The sequence below is a fragment of the Mauremys mutica genome, chromosome 12, assembly GCF_020497125.1.
Source record: "Mauremys mutica isolate MM-2020 ecotype Southern chromosome 12, ASM2049712v1, whole genome shotgun sequence".
NCBI classification, from domain to species: Eukaryota; Metazoa; Chordata; order Testudines; family Geoemydidae; genus Mauremys; species Mauremys mutica.
In genome coordinates, this window is record NC_059083.1 from 68,298,853 (window position 1) to 68,321,864 (window position 23,012).

The 23,012-nt window shown below is 43.6% G+C and overlaps 1 protein-coding gene across 4 annotated transcripts in view; it reads right to left on the reverse strand.

The window, feature by feature from the left end:
* The window catches only part of LLGL2 (LLGL scribble cell polarity complex component 2), a 52,855-nt gene that overhangs the window by 29,285 nt on the left and 558 nt on the right, over positions 1-23,012 (reverse strand). For 3 of the 4 annotated variants that reach the window (XM_044982730.1, XM_044982728.1, XM_044982726.1), the window contains exons 2-3: positions 10,932-11,037; positions 617-714 (exon numbers count right to left, since the gene is read on the reverse strand). In XM_044982730.1, the coding sequence (XP_044838665.1) occupies positions 617-714; positions 10,932-11,006 (173 nt within the window). In that variant the 5' untranslated portion in view covers positions 11,007-11,037. Of the gene's footprint in view, positions 1-616; positions 715-10,931; positions 11,038-21,838; positions 21,969-23,012 lie in introns of those variants that run through there. The other variant, XM_044982727.1, reaches the window with a different exon arrangement.

Genomic DNA, 23,012 nt, shown 5'->3' on the forward strand with positions numbered 1-23,012 from the left:
CATATGATCTTACTTGGTAAAAGGAATTTGTTGTACACAGTGTTATTGTAGCCATGTTGGTCCCAGGATATCAGAGAGGCAAGGTGGGCAAGGTAATATCTTTTATTGGGCCAACTTCTGTTGGTGAGAGAGACAAATTTTGAACTTACACCAAGCTTGTCTTCAGGTCTGACCTGAAGATGTGCTCTGTATAAGCTCAAAAGCTTGTCTCTCACCAATAGAAGTTGGTCCAATAAAATATATTACCTCACCCATCTTGTCTCTCTAAAAGAATTGGATCACTTCACCCCCTTTTACTGCTTCCATATAATACATACAAATGTTAAATGCCTTATATGAACACAACTACATATTAAACTGGATAAAGGAAGACAAGATTCATTAGGCGTGTTCCATGTACTTTGCTTATTTTTGAAGATATATTTTCCACTACAGACTAGAAATAAGGTGCAAAATTAAGCAAGAGTAATTAACCATCTCTCTAAAAGTAGTGCTAGAGCTCAAACAGAAGGTTCCTGGGTGAAGTTCTTTCCTTAGATTGTCTGGAGATTTATCCGACAAACAAAGAATCCAATCTGACACTGCAAGTTGTGAATCACACATGTAAAAAGGATACAGTTTGATGGCTCCTGATCTGGTCCCGATAGCCATAAGATGGAGAAAGGGGCTATATCCCAATGCACTGGGCTGGTGGGGAAATCCATGTTCTACAGTCTGGAGAAAACAAAAAACAACTCAAGGACATGTAGTTTCATGGGCAGAAGCCAGAAATTAAATATGGTTTAGTTGTTTCAAACATAGCATGTTCAAGGATAATGTTTTAAGTCAAAAGATGCTCCAACAGAAGAAGTTTGGTTGTCTCAGTTCAACTCTGTCAATAACCATCAAATCTACTTACCAAGATCTGCTTGTTATTCAGTACAGATGCATAAACATTGTAATACTGCAACTTTCACTACAATAGAAATGGCAAAGGAATATTCCACAACAAGGAACCAGTTGGACTCCTGACGTTTTGTAAAGGTTATAATCTTAGAAATTCACCTGAGCACAGCCTACAAGACTCACGACAATGCACCCAGTCAATCCTCTTATCAACTCCACTTCATGCAAGTCTACTTTGTTAAATCATGATTCAAGCTCTGGACATCTCCAGAGTTCATTCCTGAAACTGACTGATAATTACTGCTTGAGTTTTAGTTGAGTTAGACTTCCAATAAGTCAGCCTGTATAACATCCTCTTATGCATGGGTGCCAGGTTTGTATAATTTTTGGTGGTGCCAGAACGGGTCTAAGCAAAGCCGTCCCGTCCCTCGGATAGACTGGGGCAACCGACCCGGACCCTGCACTTCAGGGGGACGTGGGGTCCAGGGCGGCCTAGGGGATAGTGGGGGGCCTGGCACCAGCAGCAGCGAGCGATCCAGCCTGGCCAGCTCCTGGTGTTGTTCAGGGGCAGAAACCAGAAAGGGGCGGGGGATTGGGGGAAGAGGTGGAACGGGGGAAGGGAGAGGACTCAGCAGGGCCAGGAAGAGGCAGGGCAGGGCGAGGGCAGAGCAGGGCCAGGTCACTCACTGCTGCCAGCGCCAGGCCCCGGCTATCCCCCTAGGCCGCCCTGGACCCCGCGTCCTCCTGAAGTGCGGGGCCCCCCAAAGTGTGGGGCCCAGGGTAGTTGCCCTGGTACATCCTATGGACAGGATGGCTCTGAAAATATAAGCCCAAACATTGGTGGAACCAGGCCCACATTCCTGAATATTGGTGGAGAACGGGCACCATGGGCTCATATAACTCATCACCTATGCTCTTATGTATAGCTTGTATATCAATTCCTGCTAGCAGCCTTATGGCAAGTGCCCAGAATGGACTCAACGTACCAGCCAAGAAGGCAACGTCCCACAGGGCAGTTGGGAAAACTGGTGAATCTGGTATCCAATTCCCAAACATAGCAGGGGACAATGGGTTTTATTCACGGTATCTAGAGGCCTATCAAGCCATAGCAAACTAGCTCAGAGAGGCTCTATTACTGATTAGAGAGAGATGTTCATGACTCTAGCGGATAAGAGCACAAAAAGCAGCTTGCTTGGTTTTAGCAACTGCCATATAATAGATGCTTAGACCAAAACACACAATTTGGAGTGGACATGTACTACCTACCTAGGTACGTAAGAAGTTTACTGGCTACAGACACCTATGTAAAGTGTTTAAGAGTAAACAATGTCTTAAGCGAGCAGTCAACAACTACGGCACTACTGCGATTTGGAAACAGCTCAGATTCTAGTCTTCAGAAGTGCCAGTGTACAGTGGGCCCAACCCTGGATATCTGAACATTTTGTGGTCTTAAGATAGTAACTACAATTAGATCTGAGGAGAGTTGTAGGTTATGCGCTTCCAAAGGGAAAGTCATTTCTAAACAGACTACAGGACAAGTCAGAGAACAAATGGAGTGCCCCTTTACTTAGTTCCACATTTAGAAATTGTGCCGGCATAGCTATGTCAGTTAGGGCTTGGCTACACTTGAAAGTTGCAGCGCTGGTGGAGGCTTTCCAGTGCTGCAATTAGTAACCGTCCACACCTGCAAGGCACATCCAGCGCTGCAACTCCCTGGCTGCAGCGCTGGCTGTACACCTGGTCTGGTTGGGGTGTAATGATTGCAGCGCTGGTGATCCAGCGCTGCTCGTCAAGTGTGGACACACACCAGCGTTGTTATTGGCCTCCAGGGTATTAGCAGATATCCCAGAATGCTTTTATAAATTACTCTTTGTTTTGTTGTGCAGCCTCTCTTTGTTTTGTTGTGAACTCGGGGCTCCGGAGCTTGATCGGAGCTGCTTATAACACAGCTCCTGTTTGCTTTGATCAATCTGTACCTGGCTGTGAACAATCAAATGAGATGAGGCAGGCAGGGAGTGAGTGTTTGCTTGACAGAGAAACAGCGGGGAGTCCGTTTGGATGCAGGCTGTTTGCAATTAAGAGTTAAGACTAAGGGGTCGCGAACATTTTCTGATTTTTCAAGGCAGGAAGCTAAACACACAGTGTTGGCTCCAAAAATCCACTCACTCTCTCTCCCCCGCTCCGTGTCACACTACACCACCCCCCTCTTTTGAAAAGCACGTTGCTGCCACTTGAACGCTGGGATAGCTTCCCATAATGCATCACTCCCAACAGCGCTGCAAATGCTGCAAATGTGGCCACACACCAGCGCTGGTAGCTGTGAGTGTGGCCACACACCAGCGCTGTCCCTACACAGCTGCACGACCAGTGCTGTAACTCCCAGCGCTGCAAGTTTCAAGGGGGGGGTGGAGAGAATCCAACCCCTAACAGATATAGCTGCGCTGGTAAAAGATCTAGTGAACATGCAATCATACTGGCAAAAAGGTCCTTTCTGAGGTCAGGGAACTGGCATAAACTATAGCAGCAAAAGCATTCTTGCTGGTATAAGCTGCATTTCCTTTAGCATTCTTGCTGGTATAGTATACATACACACAAACCTTTTCTAGTAGATGGGGCCTTAATGTTAAAAGCACCATCTCAAACTGAAGAGCTCTCCCATTCTCTCATTTGTTTATTCTGTGTACTTTGTGTACAGTCAGTTTCCTCTGTTTGTGAGGCGATCAAGGGTTCAAAAGAGGTACCATGAGCCATAGGGAAGGGGGAAACATTTCAAGTGTTTTTTTTCTTCTTTTTTAAATGTACTGAAGATTAGGTAGCAAATGGCCTGGAATCCAAACATGTCCTAAGAAAAGGAATGTGGGCAATAGCACAGGAGCACAAGGAGCAAGTTTGGCAGCAAAAGCCTTAGCAGCGCCTGATACAGGACTAGCTTCATAGAGTAACCATGGGAAATAAATCAGGAATAAAGGACCACTGATATGAGTCCTTGCAACACTTTCTACCAACCCTCAATTACCTGATTTGGTTAATCCAATACCAGTAGGAAAGAAAGGAGGCATTGCTCCATCCTAAAGTGGATTGATTCTGTATATAAGTACTGTACGGTACAATTAGCTACACAGGTGCTCAGTATTATCTGAGGACAAATACTCCTTTCTGCTTAAGATAGTTTGAATCCTTATCACTTGAAATGTGGCATCTCGGGGCTGTGATATTTCCTAAGTTTTCATTTAAATCTATACCTTGAAACAATATACAATACTCTCCCATTTCCCCCAATTACTAAGGCCTTGTCTACACGAACCCGCGGTGATCAATGCATCGGCAGTCGATTTAGCAGGTCTAGTGAAGACCTGCTAAATCCACTGCAGATCGCTCTCTTGTCGACTCCTGTACTCCACCTGACCGAGAAGCTCAAGGGGAGTTGACGGAAAAGCGTCTCCAGTACACATCGCATAGTGTGGACCCCGCAGTAAGTAGATCTAAGTATGTCAACTTCAGCTATGTTATTCATATAGCTGAAGTTGCGTAACTCAGATCGATCTCCCCCCATAGCATAGATAAGGCTTCAGTTTACAGATTCTGTTCAGTAATGGAACTTTGTGAGTTTTATTTTTAAGTAAGGTTTGCTCACACGTGATTCAAGAGAGACAGTTATTCCATTTAATACCACCTATGGTGAAGGTGTCTTCAGTGGAAACCTTGAGTGCAGTAACATTCAACCACAACTCTAAGATAATAACGTTTATGCTACAACTGATATAAGTCTCATCTGAACCCACATTTATAGAGGTAGAAGGCAAGCTGATTCATCTCAGTGGTATTCTACCATATTAAAACAGCACTAGGTACCACAAATGCATTATCCCTGGATTTCTGTAACTTTAGGATAAGTATAATCTGGCACCAGGCACAGAAATTATTCCAACTGTCGGTAAAACTGATATCTACATCTTGTCTAGAATGACAGTTTATCACATGGGTTCATTTCAACCTCGCGATAAAAGTTAAAAGAGACAGCTATGCCATTCTGGATTCCATGACCTTTACAATCAGTTCACCTCTTTTCCATCTGTGCTAATACAACACAAGTAATTTTTGTGTTGTAAAAGAGGTTGTAAAGAAGACCATTTAGATGCTGCTCATCTAAACAGCAGTGACAAGCTTTGTTGTCTTTGTTCCCAAATTTTTCTGATCCAAGAAATAAAACTATGAGGATTCTACCAGCACATTCTTCCTATTCGGTTTCTAAATATGGTCCACTTAGTAGAGCTCAAGGCCCACGGCAAAGAAATGGATGGAAGATAGACACTTGCTTGCCACTGATATAAAAAGTGGAAATGCAGTTCATGTGTCTTCCCCTCCCCCAGCTGCAGATACAAAAATCCTAATGCATGTCAAGGATTCGGGAATATCCTGCCCATGAGTGCAAAACAGTTAGCTGCAGTTTAATGGGTTTATTTTTACAGCACTGCAGGTGTGCCTGTTGCTTTACAAACGCAAGATAAGGCATCTGCAATTTAAATGCGACAATGTACAGACAAAGGAGGGGAAAATGAATAAAATGAATATGCATCATTAATGACTGGTATGGGGTGTGCATTTCCAGGTTTGTTTGTTATTTCTAGTATAGGCAAGAAGGCAGGAAGTACATTGTGGCAGGTTTGTTGCTGTGTTCAGGTTTGGCACTGGGGTGTGACTTTGCATACAGATTTCTCTCCATTGACTAACCAAGATCTCTCTGAGGATTTCTCTCTCCTTGCAAATAGTACAGTGAAGTCAGAACTAAGGCAGCAGCTGCTTGGCTGTCCCTGTTTTCCCTCATTCATATCTGGCTGATGAAAGCGGCAGCCTGTACTTTAACCTGTTCAGCAGGTGAACCTCTAGTGGGGGAAGGGAGGATGAGAGTACAATAGAGCCTTTTACTGGTGCATATAAAGTACGGGTGTGACAGCAATGTCATCCCTTTCTCAAAAAGGGATCTTTTTGTTCCTTTTAGGTGAGCTAGGAAGTTTCATTTTCATTTTTCTAAAACTGCAAAAACTAGTTTCAAGTTCAGGGCAAAAGGAAGCCTGGTGTCAGCAGCATTCGTGAACAGAGGTGTTTCGCATTAGCTATATTTGCTGCAAGAAAGAAATGGGCAAACAGCTGATTCAATCCAAACTGAAGCTGAATGGACTGGGTCCATAGCTGTTCCTCCTCCTTTCCCTCCCCTGCACTCCTATTCAGACATTTTATGACAATGCAAAATAAAGGAACTGCATCTTTGTTAAATACTCCCTTTGAAGATAACAATGAGGCCGGTGGGTGTTAAATCTGCTTGACACAGTTCCTTATTCAGCGAGTTAAAAATCAACCATCCATCACACCACTTAGCAAGAGGGTTGAAGAGAAGGAAAAATGCAGCGCACATCTCTGCCATAAATTAAATGGAATGCTTCTAATGTGGTAAGAAAAGGTGGGTGAGGTAATCTCTTTTCTACTATAACCCAGTTTGCAACTCAGCTGCAGGACAGGCTGGTTCACCTATGTGTTACCTATCATCTAATCAGACAGTGCTAGTCTGAACATGTTTTGTTTTGCAGGATTTGGACTGGGCCAAATTTATCAGATATTATGCTAAAAGCAGGATGAACTTTTTAAAAAAAGCAGATTATCAAGTACACAAACCTTTCACTCTGTGCTACCTATTGAGCTAAAAACAGATTCTTGCAACAGGTATATACAAGTACAGGTAGTTCTTGGTCATACAGAGAGAGGTATGCAAAGCCAAGTCATCCACACAGAATGTGAGAACGCAATTATTTAAAGAGCACATGTTGTTACAAGAGTTTAATAGAAGAGAGGCTGGAAAGCTAGCCTGGCTGCATGGGTCAGTCCTTCAAAATTATCTGGGTTGTTCAATTTCTGACAACAGGTAAACTCTGGAGTGCAGACAGAAGAGGGAGGAGGTGACAGAACCAAGCTGGGAGACATAAGCCTTTAAAATGCTTAAAATCTCAATTGAACAATTACATCAAGTTAAGCAGGAGGCATGTCCTTAAAGTAGCCCCATTCATTGCTGGCATAAGCAGATGCAACTCCACTGATTTCAATGGGATTACACCTTCATAGCCAATTCATTACTTGAGTATGTAGGTATAATGATTTACTGCTAATTACCAACATCAGAACTACTGAATTTTACATCCAATACTGAACAAAGAGCAAGAAGAAGTCAGGCCCAGGTGTGATGCAGTTAGATACAGGTCTAAAATGAGAAAAATCCCTCAATAGGAAGATATAGCTAAACTGGGATGGAGAAGGAGACAAAGATAGAATTTTTTTTTAAAACATTTTCTCCATAGCTGTAATCATTCATATTGACCAGTGTACAGAGCCACAGTCCAATAATCCCACCAAATGAAATAGGGCTCTCTCGGAGCAGTCTAGCTGGGAGGATTCAAAGGATGACTGGCTACACAAGACAAATTTTAAGGGAAGAAAAAGCATCCCAGAATATATAGCGCTATTTTAATTGGAGGACCACAACGCTGTAGGTGTGGAGATCCCATAAGCACTGGAGAGGAAAAATCATTTGAGGAAATGTGAAGATCATACTTTCTGGGACCATGTCTATTTGCCTGGTTTCTGAATCAGAGGATACTGGGAAAAGCTCAATTAAATGCTGTACAAGGAAACATCCCAGAAATTTGTTCTCTCCCATCCAAAATTTAGGCTTTCCAGTTGATATACTAATGTCAGCAAAATAGGAACAGACAGTGCCCCAGGTTATATGGGCATTATAGTTTTGTCACCAAGATTCTGTCTACTGCCCATTCAATTTCTTCTCTTACACTGATCAGTCAGTAGTTACACTACTCAGCTTTGGATGTACTGCACATACATCCCCGCATGGAGAGAAGTTAGACAAACTGAGGACTAGCTTGTGCCCATACTGATAGAATGACAAGCTCTGTATCGGGGAAGGAGGAGGATACATCTCAGGCCCACGAGAAGAAATTGTTCTCTTCTCTTTATTCACTGGAGTGTTCCTGTTTATTTTTGTAGTACAAATCTGTTAGAGCAGCCAGGTCTACACAGCAGCTGGGGAGGGTGCTTCCCAGCACTGATAAGCAGGCATGCACTGGCTCTACACAAGTTAGTGCACCAAAGTCAGCAATGTGGCTGCAGCAGCATGGGTTAGCCAAGAAAGTACATCCTCAGGGGGTTGGATTGTACTCAGGCAGCTAGCCCATACCACCAAAGTGACACTACTATTTTTAGCATGTTAGTTGAGGCAGAGCTAGTGCATGTCTGTCTACCTGCACCGGGAAGCACCCTCCCAGCTGCTGTGTAGACACAGCCTTACTTGTAGTTAGTACATCAGCATATCCCACTAATATAAGTAGCACTATGAATTTAGATGTACAGAATGGATTCGTGTTTAACCTTTATACAAGAATGTGCAATAAGAGAACTATGGTGGGAATAGCTTGTGTCCTGTAACCAGATTTTATGTTATACACTATTAGCCCTCACAAGCAGGGCCGCCCAGAGAATTCCGGGGGCCCGGGGTCTTTGGCGGCGGGGGGCCCCCGCTCAGGGGCGGCTCTAGACCCCAGCGCGCCAAGCAGGCGCGTGGGGCGGCCCTTTGGCTCCGGTTGAGCTCCCGCAGGCATGCCTGCGGCAGGTCGACCGGAGCCCGGGACGAGCGGACCTGCCGCAGGCATGACTGCGGCGGGTGCCGTGGTCCCGCGGCTCCGGTTGACCTGCCGCAGTCATGCCTGCGGGAGGTCCAGCCGAGCCGCGGGACGAGCGCCCCCTCCGCAGTCATGCCTGCGGCAGGTCCGCTCGTCCCGGGCTCCGGTGGACCTGCCGCAGGCATGCCTGCGGGAGCTCAACCGGAGCCGCGGGAAGAGGGGAAACACTCCAGGGGCCCCGGAAAACACTCGTGGGGGCCCCTGCGGGACGCGGGGCCTGGGGCAAATTGCCCCTCTTGCCCCCCCCTCTGGGCGGCCCTGCTCACAAGCAACACGTGTAGTACTTAACAAATATGATTAACAGACATAAGAGATGCAACCTGACCGCACTGAATAGATACTGTAGACTCCCTACTGAAATTAGATAAAGAATCTAAGCTGTTACTAGTCTCTTCCCAGACCAGTTCTTATCCAGCATTAGCATTATATTCTTCAAAAGTCCTCAAATAAATTCTTGAAAGTGCTAAAGAACAGGAACTTAAGTGTTCATGAAGCTCCACCTTCATGTTGCACGTTTAACAAGGACCATTCCCTAGCAATAGAAAACATTCTTAACCTCTTGGCTCCTCAAAGCCATAACCTTTGACATGCCAAAACCTAAGTCTTGACTTTTTAGGACCTGCCAGTCTTATGGCAGTCTCCATTATATCTAAAGTTTGCTTCTCTGAAACCCTTTCTATTATTGCTCTACAGGTAATAATGGAAGAAGATTAGATTTAGAGCCATATCTTTGCTGGAAAAAAGAGTGTAAAAAAATGACAAAGGATTCCTTGCTAGAAAAGCAAACTGTAGATTCTCCTAGCAATAAGTGTTTCCAATCAATCCCTTGCTAACAAAGAAGAGTGTATAAGGGGTCATTTTTGCTTAAATACTGTGACTAATTACAAAGAATAAATTACTAAAAAGTAGTGTCTTAGACAGAAAGTCACCATCTTGTAAATATCGCATTTTCCTTTGTAGGACTGAATCAAATACCACCACTAAAGTCAGAAAGTGTCACATAAAGCAGAGAAAGATATAGCAGTGAAGGTATGCTCGGCATTTTACAAATAGGCAAAAAGACAATGTTCCCTAAGGCCATGGCTACACTCAAAACTTCAAAGCGCTGCCGTGGGAGCGCTCCCACAGCAGCGCTTTGAAGTGCAAGTGTGGTCGCGGCACCAGCGTTGGGAGAGAGCTCTCCCAGTGCTGCAGGTACTCCACCTCCAAGAGGGATTAACTTACAGCGCCGGGGCGCTGTTTACACTGGCGCTTTACAGCACTGTAACTTGCTGCACTCAGGGGTGTGTTTTTTCAAACCCCCTGAGTGAGAAAGTTGCAGTGCTGTAAAGTGCCAGTGTAGCCATAGCCTAACTAAACAGAACTCTCCAAGTGCTGGGTGGATACCAGTGCTCAGACACAGCTGTTCCCTGTTTGCAGAGAATGGAACCTCCACAAAAACCTGGATGTATGGATTCAGAACTGGCAGGACAACAGCACAATCACATTTGCCACAAGAGCTGCCTTTGTAGCCTCCCCCATTTGAATCCCATCTACTCACTTCTGCATTAACCAACTGAAGTATGGCCTGAGAACAGGACTCCTAAAATCTAATCGTGGCTCTGACAGACACCCTCAGTGGCTTCAGCCAAGTCACAGCTTCTCTGTCTCAGTCCTTTCCCAGGCCACACCATTGGTACAACAGGAATAATACACCTCTACCTCGAAATAACACTGTCCTTGGGAGCCAAAAAATCTTACTGCATTATAGGTGAAACCATGTTATATTGAACTTGCTTTGATCCACCGGAGAGTGCAGCCCTGCCCCCCAGAGCACTGCTTTACCGCGTTATATCCAAATTTGTGTTATATTGGGTGGCGTTATATCGAGGTAGTGGTGTATTTACTTCCTCCAAAGAGGTGTTGTGAGAACTTTAAAGACACAAAATACTGTGAAAGTCCTATGTATTAGTCACAGCAGGACTATAGTCACATTGAAATAATCTCCTCACTCCCTCAAAGAGTGAATGTTAGTAATCTGTTTTCTCGTGAACCACAGACCTAAAACCAAGAATGTGGTATCCTAAAGCCCAGGAATGGCCTGTGAGCTTAAGACATGCACACGTACAAACATGTTTGTATCAGAGGGACTGCAAAAAAACTCCAGCTTTGATTTACCAAATACGAGGGCAATCTACCTCTGTTGTAGCTAGCTTTTCCATACATACCTGAATGAACCTTCCCTCCTCTCTCTTCAGTGACTATGGACAAATTTGCTCTTTCATGCCTGTTTCTCTTAAAGCTCATTTGAAGAGCCCACCATACCTTGTTAAACTGGAAAAGGTCACGCTTGAGCCTCTCTCTTACAGGATCATGTCCGTGTCTCAAAAACCTTCTCATTTTCCTTCTTTAACCACCTGGCACCAGAAACCTAGTAAAAAAGCAAAACCAAGTTTAAACGAGTGGGATTTTAGAGTGTAAAAAATTAATCTGAATTGGGTACTTTATTTTGTTTCAGCAAGTAGCACGGCATTCATCAGGCCAGGATGAGACAGCACAGCTATATGGGGAGTTAACAGGGACTAAAACTCAACACCACTGCAGCACATTATCCCAGATAGCAGGATTTGGTTTGCATAATCCCTTTTTCATGCTGCTCAACTCTAGAATCCCTGTGGCTTTTAAAAACAAACAATGCAGTTTACGTTTTGCCACTCTTTTTAAAATCTCTTCACCTGACCTTGTCCAAGAAAGATGAAAAGTGACAAAACGCAAAAGGATACTACAGTAGTCAGATAAATGTTTAAAGAAACCAGCTCAAAAAGCCACCTAACTTCCAGAGTTGGTGACAGCATAGACATATCAGTTTTTACCCCAGATAACCCTATGGCTACTGAGCTGAGGAGGGGAAAGTAAACATTTTAGGCTGGCTTTATGGGTATAGCATAAGGAGCTGGTGTTGCCTGGAATGTAGTTAGGTTAATTATTAGCCTGTTTTTGCAAAACATCAAGCTTAATCCTCTACTAAGGGGGAAAGGGGAAGAGAATAGTGCACCTGTCCCTCAGTGCAGCGCTACAAGAGTATAGTTCTCTATACCTTGTAATTCTACCACTTCACCAAAACTTTATGATCCACTCAGAGCACCTAATGCAGACATAAAAAGCCCTGCCCTAGCATACCAGCAATAACACTTGGGACAGCAGGATATGGATTCTAGTATTCAGCCAGTGCTGCAAAAGTAGCACCTTATGTCACTCTCCAGGGCAGAAAGGAGTATGGCGAATGGGTAGAACTTGGAGATTCAGACGTAGGGTGTGGACTTTTCCCAAGGAAGGGGTGTGTACATATGTGGAGCAAGGTGGGAATTTATAGTGCGATAGTTTCCAGAAAGTTTAAAATGAATGTCAGAACTTGCCAGGAAGAAGAGTTATTTTTTATATCTGTGCCCCAGACTACATGGGGCCTGGGACATTTGACTCAAATCACTGGCCTGGACGGGTAATTGAAAGCACTATCCACCCACAATGAACTCTGAGAAGGAGCAGAAAGCCTTTGCAGCCTCTTGGTGCTTCTATTACCCCACTTCTATACAAACAAGTGGGAATCCATCTCTGCATTCTTGTCAATAATGAGGTCATCAACCAAAGGCCATAAATCAGCCAGTCATTCCTGCAGGGTTTTTATTATACCTCCCAGCAAGGCCAGCAGAAGAGTAAATTTAAACAGCAAACTGAAAATACAAAACTGACAAAATCAGCAAGTTCTGGTGAGCGAACAGCTCTGTTTTTTCTGCCATGTCAGATATCAAGGTGTAATCCCACCTCGGTTTGTGCCTACACTTGCCACTAGACGCTAGGATACTTCAGTGTTACTAGCATATAGAAGGTTGGTTTGGGTGGAGCACCATTTGGATTGGTTAAGGAAGGAGGGAGCAAAGGGATGGATCAGGCATGTATCAATAAGATTCTGACAGGAGCTTAGAGCAGGCTGAGATAGTCCATGAATAACTCAGAGCATCATTACTATTACAGCAATATCTGGTCTGATTTTCAGAGATGCCAAGCATCTGCACCTCTTTTCTACTGACTTCAGTGGAGTTATGGGTGCTCAGCACTTCTGAAAGTCAGGGTTATAGCAATTAGCCCCAGAACAATCCCAGAGCTCAGCCTGCAACATCTCTAATCAAGCACACAGTACATTTTCAGGTGCACAAACAAAGAAAGGAACCCACCATGATCTCCTCGCTCCCCCAGTATCTAGAGATATCAGCAGGTACCACCTAATCATCAGCTTTCCTTGAATGGTCCCTTACAATATGAGCTAACTACTTATGCAAAACAATCTGTTCCACCTTGCATTTTGCTGTGACACTGGGAGCACCTTTCCCAGACCTGAAGAAGAGCTCTGTGGCTCGAAAGCTCATCTGTCACCCCAACAGGAAGTTGGTCCAATAAAAGATATTACCTCACACATCTTGTCTCTCCAACATCCTGTGACCAACACAGCTACAACTACACAGCATACAGCTTTCCAATTGTCATTCCTGCATGCTTTCTTCCCTATCCATTCCTCACTGGCAGAGAAGGGAGAGTAACCCTGAGCTGCTTGGTATATTTGCATGGCATCAGAGCACTAGCAGGTGTGAAGAAATGGTGCCTAGCCGTCTGATACAGAAACCTTGACAGCAGGGAATATCAAAATAAAAGGGGAGAGGAGCATAGCCAAAAAACAGGAACACATTTAAAAAACAAAGTCTCTGCAAGGTGATCTGAAAACCACCAAATAAATCTAAGATTAGAGTCCATGTAACAAATCCTTTCACCAGGTTTGCATGATACAATTCTCAGAGAAGAGTCCAACATCTCAGTACATGGCCCTCTCCATGGATCAGCGTTCACCTTGCACTCCCTTTCAGTACCCAAGACAGAGAAGATAATGATCCAAACATCGGACCAAATTGGGTGATGAATCCTGGTCACATGCCTCTAATGCACACTGCGCATATACTAAGAAAAAGTGAGAAGCTGCTGTAGAAGTGACAACCTGTTGTGCTATGCAAGGAAAGAGTATCACACCCATATGCAGTAACTTTGGCCTTAGCCAGACAGGGAAAGTAAAAATGGGAAAAGGTGTGTCTTTGGCAATCAATATCCTGGGCCAGTGAAACCAGGAAAACCCACACAGAAACTTCAAGTAACTAGTTCAAAGTAACTGGTTTTACAAGTATGGGGAAAGGAGACTTCCATGTGCCAACAAGGCAGCACAGACAAATACTCACAGTAAACAAAGGCAAGAAGGCAAAGGAAAGAGGGGGCTCTTTTGAAAGGATAGATAAATACAGCTGCCCATGTCCTGTAACAAAGTTTAGGAATGATTAATTGCATCTAACACATGCTGCTTATACATGCTTATGCCAAGAGAGGTAGCATTCACAATCCAGCCCACACTGACCTGTTAAACCGACTAAGGAACTTAATATTAGTTGGCATCAAGGAATCTAATAGCAACTGGCACCAAGGTGCATCACTTTGCAAAGTGATGCATGCTGCAGTCAAAGGAGATTTGCCAAAAAGAATGACAATTCCACATAATCTGCATCATCTTGTCTCCCAGGTGCACATTTCGTTCTTGCCAGCCCAATTTCTCTCACAAATGCCCTTCATAAAACTGCAGCCAAATGTGCTCTGCAATTATAGAACATAGACACGAATACCCTTCACTGCAGACAGCGTGTGGTAGTAGCTGTGGCCACTAGTAGCCAGAGTGGAGCCTTTGAAGCCATGTCTGCTTTGTGTGGAGTCGATGCTGTTGTATTTTGCAGGGCATTAAAGTCTACAAGAAAATGCAAGATCAGCCTCTTACGAGAAGCTACGTCCTCATTAGCAGCACTGGGTAAAGTCTGCCTCTCAGCTGAAGGGAATCTGAGGTCAGTCCATCTGCAGGAAATAATACCCCAGATTCCAGTCCATCTTGACTGTGAACAAGCTGAAACATAACATGTGACAGACAAACCACCTTGCAGCCAGGCTCATAATGGGCCTCTTAAAGCTAGCTCCTTTAGCATCCCTGGCTCTATGCTCAGACAAATATTATGAGATGCCCTCCTCCGCTGAGTTCAATTAGACTCAGCCACAAGCCTATTACTCTTCATTGTTCACACAGTATGGCAGGGCGAGTCCAAGCTGTGAGAGGATACGGTTTCCACTCAATACAGACACTCAAACAGCTATTAGCATCAAACACGGATTTTTAGATGCCAAAAATTCACAGCAGGCACATATGCCACATGGTTCAAAACAGGCTGATACTTAAGCAAAGAAGCCAGAATGTTCATATGCAACTTTCATGCGTGTTTACTCAGAGCACACAGGATGGGGTATAGAACAGGGGAGAGAGTACTCTTCCCAAACAGCCTTTGTTCAGGTTAAGTCGCCCTTCCAACTTCTCCCCTTGACAACAGTTCAAAGCTTGGCAAATAATTCAAAGATGCTCTAGGCCAGGGCATACCAAGACCATTTAGAGATTTCAAGGCTTCAGGTCTCCTGCTTGTTGTTCTCTCCCCACGCCTCCAAAGGGATCCTCCAGTGTGAGATTTCTATCTATGCATCTAACAGTAAGGCATTGTTCCTGTTAAAAAGAATAAGCAGCAGCAAGCCCTTCTCCCCAGCCAAGCTTTGTTTATACCACAGGGATTTACTACTCTTATCATCGCAGCAACTGCCAACAAGGCCTCATCTATACTAGACTTTCTCTACACTACCAGAAGTTTCCCAGTACTCCTAGGACCAATACAGCTCTGCCAGTGGTAGCAATAGTGGGAATGGCTACAGTAAACTTTTTCTCAACAAAGTTAGAAGACAACAACCAGTCTACACTAGCAGTTCTGCCATTGTTCACAATTGTGGTAGAAGTGCTGGGATGTTTAGGAAGAAAGGCTAACGCAAACATGCCCCATCTATGCCACTGCATGAACAGGAACAACAGGGTTTTCATGATCACCACTGTAATAAAGGTGCTGATTTCTTCTAGAAGTTCCAGCATCTAATGACAGTTCTATGCATCTCAAAATTCCAGAGAATCAGATGGTGTGTGTGGCCCCCTTGAAAAAAAAAAAAAAAGTTTAAACCTGGTTGAATGACTTCTGAGATAGACTCTAGGGGTGGTTTATTGGGAGGGAAATTCAAAGAGAAGATAGACCATGGTAAGTAATATTCTCCTAGAGTGGGAGCATGCCCAGAAGAAAAGAGAACCAGACTGCAAGTTAGAAGGTGCAAATTCTATTCCCCATTCTGCCATTGACTTGATGTGACCTTGGGCAAGTCACTTCACCTTTCTATCTGTCAGTTTCTCTACAATGCTTACCCACTTAATTCACATGCTGTTGTGAGCATCCATTCTGTCTTTACAGAGTTTTGGGCTACTGACATATGAATGCCAAGTCAGAATAGCAAATGCCATGGAGAGCTAACTCCTTATCTCTAAAAGAATCTCTTAACATTAGAGGGCAAGACAGCTGCACTCAGCTACTAATGTTTAAGGTTACTGTGTTTAAGGGAGCTCAACTCTCCAGGCATAGATAATAAAATCTGCTAGAGGTGGTCAAGTGTGAAATGGTAACTGAACTTAAGCACACCATTTCCAACTTTTTAGCATGGAAAAAGGATCAATATAATTTGATTATACAAACTCTTGCTGTATTCTAAAACTCCAATTGTCATCACTGGCACTGTTACCGTCTAAATTCAGGGCGGATTGATTTAAATCAAAACAATTTAAATAACCGATTTTAATAATGAATTCAATCACTAAGTAGGAAACCTTGATTTAAATCATTGATTTTAATTGTGTTTTTCATTTGTACTTCTTGTCCTAAAGAATAGTTATCAATTAATGAGAATCAACCACAAAAACATGATGGAATTGCAATTAAATATAGCCTTTACACTAAACGTGGGGCTTCTTATTGCAAACCAGGAAGATATATTGTATGTCTACCCATTCATTTAAGCAATCATATAGCTTAATTTACATTTATTCAGATTCTTAATAAAATGTAAAAATTATGTTAGAAAATGGTGACTAATGCATTTATTTACTAGATGACTAATTTTTTTACCTGCGCTTTGTGTCAAGCTCTATTTGGATGGGAATTCAAATCCAATTAAAAATGCCAGAAACCCCACAGCATTTCAAAGTTGGTTAATTAAGTAAATAAATCTACTTTAAATGTGCTGAATACATAAAAGAGTTTAGCAAAACATGTTTTGCATTTAAAACTGATTTATTAAACAACGGAAGCATTACCTGTAGTTAGTGAAATGAACTGATGGTGATGAGAAACAATGTCCTTCAAGATTTTAGAACTAGTAGATCATAGATTAGAATAAATTTAGGCCTTAACATACATTGTCATAGTTTCAAATAGATTTCTTTTTAAAAATAAACCTATTTAATTTACATAAAAATCCAATTTACATAAAAACTTAAAAAAAAAAAACCCATCTGTTTTTATCCTCTCTGCTACAATTTATCCAAGCTGCTACAGCAACAACTGGTTGCCAAGTGAGATACTGCCCACTCTTCTGCAGTATTACAAAGCAGCAGAGAGGTCTGAATAAAGGAACAGTTGCAGAATGTAAAGAGCTTGGAGATCTCAGAGATGCCACTCTAGCCTACAAGTCTTTGACACAAGGCAGGGATTTTCCAGATCACCTTCCAAGAACAAGATATTTAATCCAGTAGTGGTCAGTGTATGTCTACCTGCCGGATTGACAGGTAGCGATTGATCCAGCAGGGGTCGATTTATCGTGTCTTCGACCCCCAACCACTCTCCCGTCGACCCCTGTACTCCACTGCCAAGAGAGGCGCAGGCGGAGTTGACAGGGGAGCGGCAGCAGACAACTCACCACCGTGGTGAGTAGGTCTAAGTACGTCGACTTCAGCTACATTATTCACATAGCTGAAGCTGCATAACTTAGATCGATTCCCCGTCCTGCCCCATAGTGTAGACGAGGCCTAAGTCAAAGGAGGGATATTTTAGGTTGAATATCAGGAAAACTTTACTGGAAGTGAAATCTATTAGACTGCAAGAAAAAGTCAAGTGGTGGAGACCCATCACTTGGGAGTTTTGTTTTTTTTTTAAACTGGACAACACACTAAGAAGTGTCTTGTAACGAACAATTCTGCACTAGCAAGGAGAAGGACTGAAGGATTTGACAGGCTCTCCCATCCACGTCTGCTTTAACGTCTATGATTCTGCAGAAGTTAAACAGTCAAAAGTATAACCTAACAGTCATTAAATGCAACAGCAGGCAGTGCCCTTCTCCTCTACCCTCCCACCACGCACACATACACATCACTAGGTTTGAAGCTTCCAAGATGGGTTCCTCAGGCAATCTTGAAAGGTAAAGGAAAAATGTTCAAGTCAATCATGCAAGTTCATACACTACCACAGCACAGTGCTAAAACCTAGTAAAAACTGCCAAATCCTTCTGAGTCCAGAAATACTGTCCAAACCCCTTGTATTAAGCTTCCTTTGTACCCTCGAGGTCACAGTAATACTGGAATACATGAGGTTTCAAAATGCTCTAGCACAGAAAAGCCTTTTCTTTTGAAAACTATTATGAAGAGAAATTGACTGGATGTGACGCAGAGCCCTTGGTACACTCTCCCAATTAAATGGGTGACTCAAGGAAAGAAGGAAGGTATGGTATCTTGATTGCAATAACGTTTTTAGGCCAGAAATATGGTGGGTCCATTGAGAAGGACATCACAAAGGCTCCTTATTACCAGAGCAGCACCAAAAGGAAAGATGTAGAAGAAAATTCTAACTACTTGCTGACGACTTAAATCCTCATATATATATACATACATACATACACACACACACACACACAGGGCCAGCTCCAGGGGTTTGGCCATCCCAAGCAGCCAAAAAAAAAAAAAAAAGCCACGATCGCGATCTGCGGCAATTCAGCGGGAGGTCCTTCGCTCCAAGCAGGAGTGAGGGGACCCTCTGCCGAATTGCCGAATACGTGAAAGTGTCGCCCCTCTCCGGAGTTGCCGCCCTAAGCACCTGCTTGATAAGCTGGTGCCTGGAGCCGGCCCTGCACACACACACAAAACACACCCTACCATGCAACCCATACTGGGTATCATCAAACGTTACATCCCATACTCAATGGGGGACAAAACCCTGAAATAAATCTTTCCTGATCCCACTCATCTGGCCTTCAAACAGCACCCAAATCTCTCTAAGCTCATCATCAGAAGCAAGCTCCCCACCGACCAAGACACATGAACTAAAAGCAACACCAGACTCTGCCAGAACAGATGCAAAACCTCTAGACATATCTCCAACACTCCCCACACCACATTTTTCATGATCCATGGGTCCTACACATGCCTATCACAACATATGGCACAGCTCATCCAATTCACTAAATGCCCCAACAACAACATGAATGAAACCAAATACTCATCATTCTCTCAAATGAACTCTCACAGAAAAACGATAAGACAAAAACACCAAATCACTTTTCACAAAGCGATTACTCTATATCTGACCTCACAGTCCTCATCCTCAAAGAAAACCCGCACAACACTTTCAAAAGATGAACCCAGGAGCTTACATTCATAAATTTGGCTAGATACTAAAAATCCTGGACAGACCAGACACTGGATTTACAGTTTATTACCAAAATCTGTAACCCATTTTAGTGCCCCCCCCACCCTTTTTCTCATCCCCATTTTCCTCTTGTGGCTGGAAAGATGTTAACAAGCCATTTCACTTTGAATGGTCTCTTGAAATGTGTGGTGTTTACTTACGTTAAACAATCTGTTCCATCTTGCATTTATCTGTGACACACACAGAGTAGATTTCTCAGACCCAAATAAGAGCTCTGTAAGCTCGAAAGCTTGTCTCTGTCTCACAAGAGAAGTTGGTCCAATGAAAGTTACTGCCTCACCATCTTGTCTCTCTAATCTCCTTGGACCAACATGGCTACAACACTGCATACAACACGGCTGAAGGAATCTTGAAAATATTCTGAAGATCAAGTACATAGTTCTATCTACGTATGCCTAGAAAGCCTATCACCATTATATCTGGGCAATCTGCACAGATAGAGAAAAAAAAATCACGGTACATATGGACCATCTTTGCTCTTTCTTTGGCAAGATTGTGTTTCTAGGAATCATGCCGTGTAAGATGTAGGAAGGTGGGAGACATCACCTGTAGTCTTTTGTAGGGAGAGGGAAAAGCTGATCTACAAAGAGGTCAGCCTTACATTGGAAAGTAAAAGGTGAGATGTGCATATCCTGATCTCCAGAAGCAAGAAGTTCAACAGCCCAGGGCATTTCACCAAACATTCTGCCTCTGGCACCCAGCCTAATCCTGGGCTCTGTCAGTCATAGCATTCCTATTGGCGGAAGTGTTCTCAGTTGGCTACACAGAGGGTAAGGTTGTCACTGGCTGGGTCACAATTCAAGGGTTTTTAGTTATTGGTATTTCACTCATTCTCCCCTCGCCACATATCCTACCCTTCATATGAGCATAAAGCTTTTTGTACTGTAATCTACTTCAGAAGTCTAATCTGAGAAATTTACTTTAATGGCTCTACTCTAGTAACACACACACACATATATATATATATATATATATATATGCATGCTTCAGAGAATCTCTAACTGCTTTACAAACATTATGGCCATGTCTACACTATGATGCTACAGTCACATATCCATGGCACTGTAGTTAGGCGGCTGTAACCTCATAATATAGACACAGACTACAGCAACAGAAGGGATTTTTCACGTCCTTGTAGGAAAGATAGCAAGGTTGATGGGAGCTTTCTTCCCTTTACATAGCTGTGGGTATGTCTACACTGCCCACGTTACAGTGTGGCCGCAACAGCACTGTGACAGGGGCAGTGTAATCATGCTTTATCACTGGGGGGCAGAGCTCTCCTGTCAATAAAAAATAACCACCCCAAATGAGGGGTGGTAGTTTTATCACCGGGAGTGTGGCTCCCAGCAATAAAGCACTGTTTATATTGGTGCTTTTCAGTGCTAAAACTTTTGTCACTCAGGGGTATGTGTTTTCACACCCCTGAACAACTAACATTTTAGCGTTGAAAGTGGCAGTGCTGTGTCTACACAAGGGGCTAGGTCAGCATAGCTATGGCGCTCCAGGTGTGGATTTTTCACACCGCTGAGCGCTATATCAGTGTCGACGACCAAAGTTTTAAATACAGACCAGGCCTAAGCCACATCAAACAGAAGTGAAGTATTATTAACCCAATTACAGATGGGGAACTGGAAGCAGAGTGGTTACAGGACTTGTTCAATCTCACACAGGAAGTCAGCGGCACAGTATGAAACAGCACTCAGGAATATAAATTCCCTTTGTGCTATCTAATGGTTGTTGCAGGGCACCTGCCCTATACCATGTGAAATGCATTCCAAAAGCTGTCACAAATCTTACTGCAAGTTTGGGGAAAAACTTAAATTGAACACACTCCATAGTCAGTCATTAAAAGCAGGGATTAACACACAAATACACTAACCGAGCATGCCAAAGGATAAAGAACAGGTAGTTATTTACCATTTCTATTTAATCTAAGTTTAGAGCCTAGGTAACAAGGATGAAGACCTACAAAGCCAAATTACTAACAGCAATGACACTTTAGAATGTCAGAGGGCAAGTAGCTTGTTCAATTTAATGTATTACATTATTACCTGTGCCTAAGGACACAATGCTATATGCTCCCCCAATCTCCTGCCAGGTAGCCCCGGAAGGAAAAACTAAGTGGGCGGATGACTGTACTTGACCTACTCCCACACACAAAACCAATATTTATATTTATGCCTCAGGGAAATGTAAACCCTGAATCACTCTGTAATCAATCAACAATTGAACTAGGGAAGCTACAGCAAAGCACTGAAGTTTCTCATAGGTGCAAGGGAGAAATTCCACTGGGACAGAAGCTTGCAGTCATTGCTTACATGTCTACTGAAGAACAAATGCAGTAAATTAAGCCTATTGGGAGCAAAAACGTAAAGCTTGAAATCTTAACAGAAGTTGGAGAAAGCTAATATCCAATACTCTGAAATGCATCCAGCTTCAAGCATTATCCAGAGGGAGCTTCAGCCATAGACTGGATAGGCAACCACCTACAGTATCAATTCTGAGAGCATTTCTACCACAAGCACCCACATGGCCAGAAGTTACCAGTGCTTTCAAACTATCCCAAGAACACAGGCAGTGGCAAGGCGGGGCCAGCTAGAAGACTCTGTCCTTCAGGACTCCACCTCCAGGAGCACCAGGTTACAGGAAGAAGCTAGCAACCTAGGGATATGTCTACACTGCAATTAAAAAACTCACAGCTGGCCTATGCCAGCTGACTTGGGTTAAGGGGCTGTTAATTGCAGTGTAGACATTTGGGCTGGAGCTGGAGCCCAGGCTCTAGCACTCTGTGTGGTGGGAGAGTCCCAGAGGACTGGCCGAATGTCTACTCAGCAATTAAACAGCACCTTAGTCCAAACCGAAGTCAGCTGGCATGGGCCAGCCATGGATGTCTAATTGCAGTGTAGACATACCCTACAGGAAACAAGCTCCTCACTCCAGCATGGGAGTGAGGCAGGAGAAGCAAGATGGGATGGATGCAGGGATGTCATGTGATAGACACCCTCTTGCCTTCAGGAAAGGGACACCAAAAATAATTATTTGCCTAGTTCATTAACACATCGCTAGCTGGACTATTACACTACTGGCTGGAATATATGCCTGCCAAAAGGCCACTGATGAGCAAGACAAATGGCAGAATGTACTCAGACTTCAAAGTATTCAGGTTTTCACTCAAACAAATCTGCTTGTGGATTGAAGTTCTCCCCTGATCTGGCAGCTATGCCTTCCCTCAGATACGATACACTTACAATTTCAAGTCTTGACAATAAATGAGCCTATTTGATTTGGGTCTTGCCTGCCTTTGAAGCCATTTCATTCCCTAAACACCATTCTTTGTGACTGAGACTGGCTGTATCAACCCAGATTTGCACTATGGGGGAGGGGAGAGCAGAGGTAGGATATTTCTATGGGGTAAAGTCCCAGGACTCTGGAATCTGCTTCTGTTGTTGGTTGGCCAGAGGACACATTCGTTCACCTCTAAGGCATGCTACAAGGCCTTTTGTTGTGCAGATGATGCAAGTGAGCCCAGCCCTTTTTGCGAGCGTCGGTTATTGTGGCAATTCGTTTCTGTCAAGTATTCTGAAGTCGTGAAAACGGGTACAGAGATAAGTGCCAGGAGCACAGATTTATAAATCAAACACATCCACGCCGTTTAGATAGAGAACCAATGGCAGCCCCCCACCCCCTCCTCCAGAGCGGATTTCCGCCCCGAAGGACC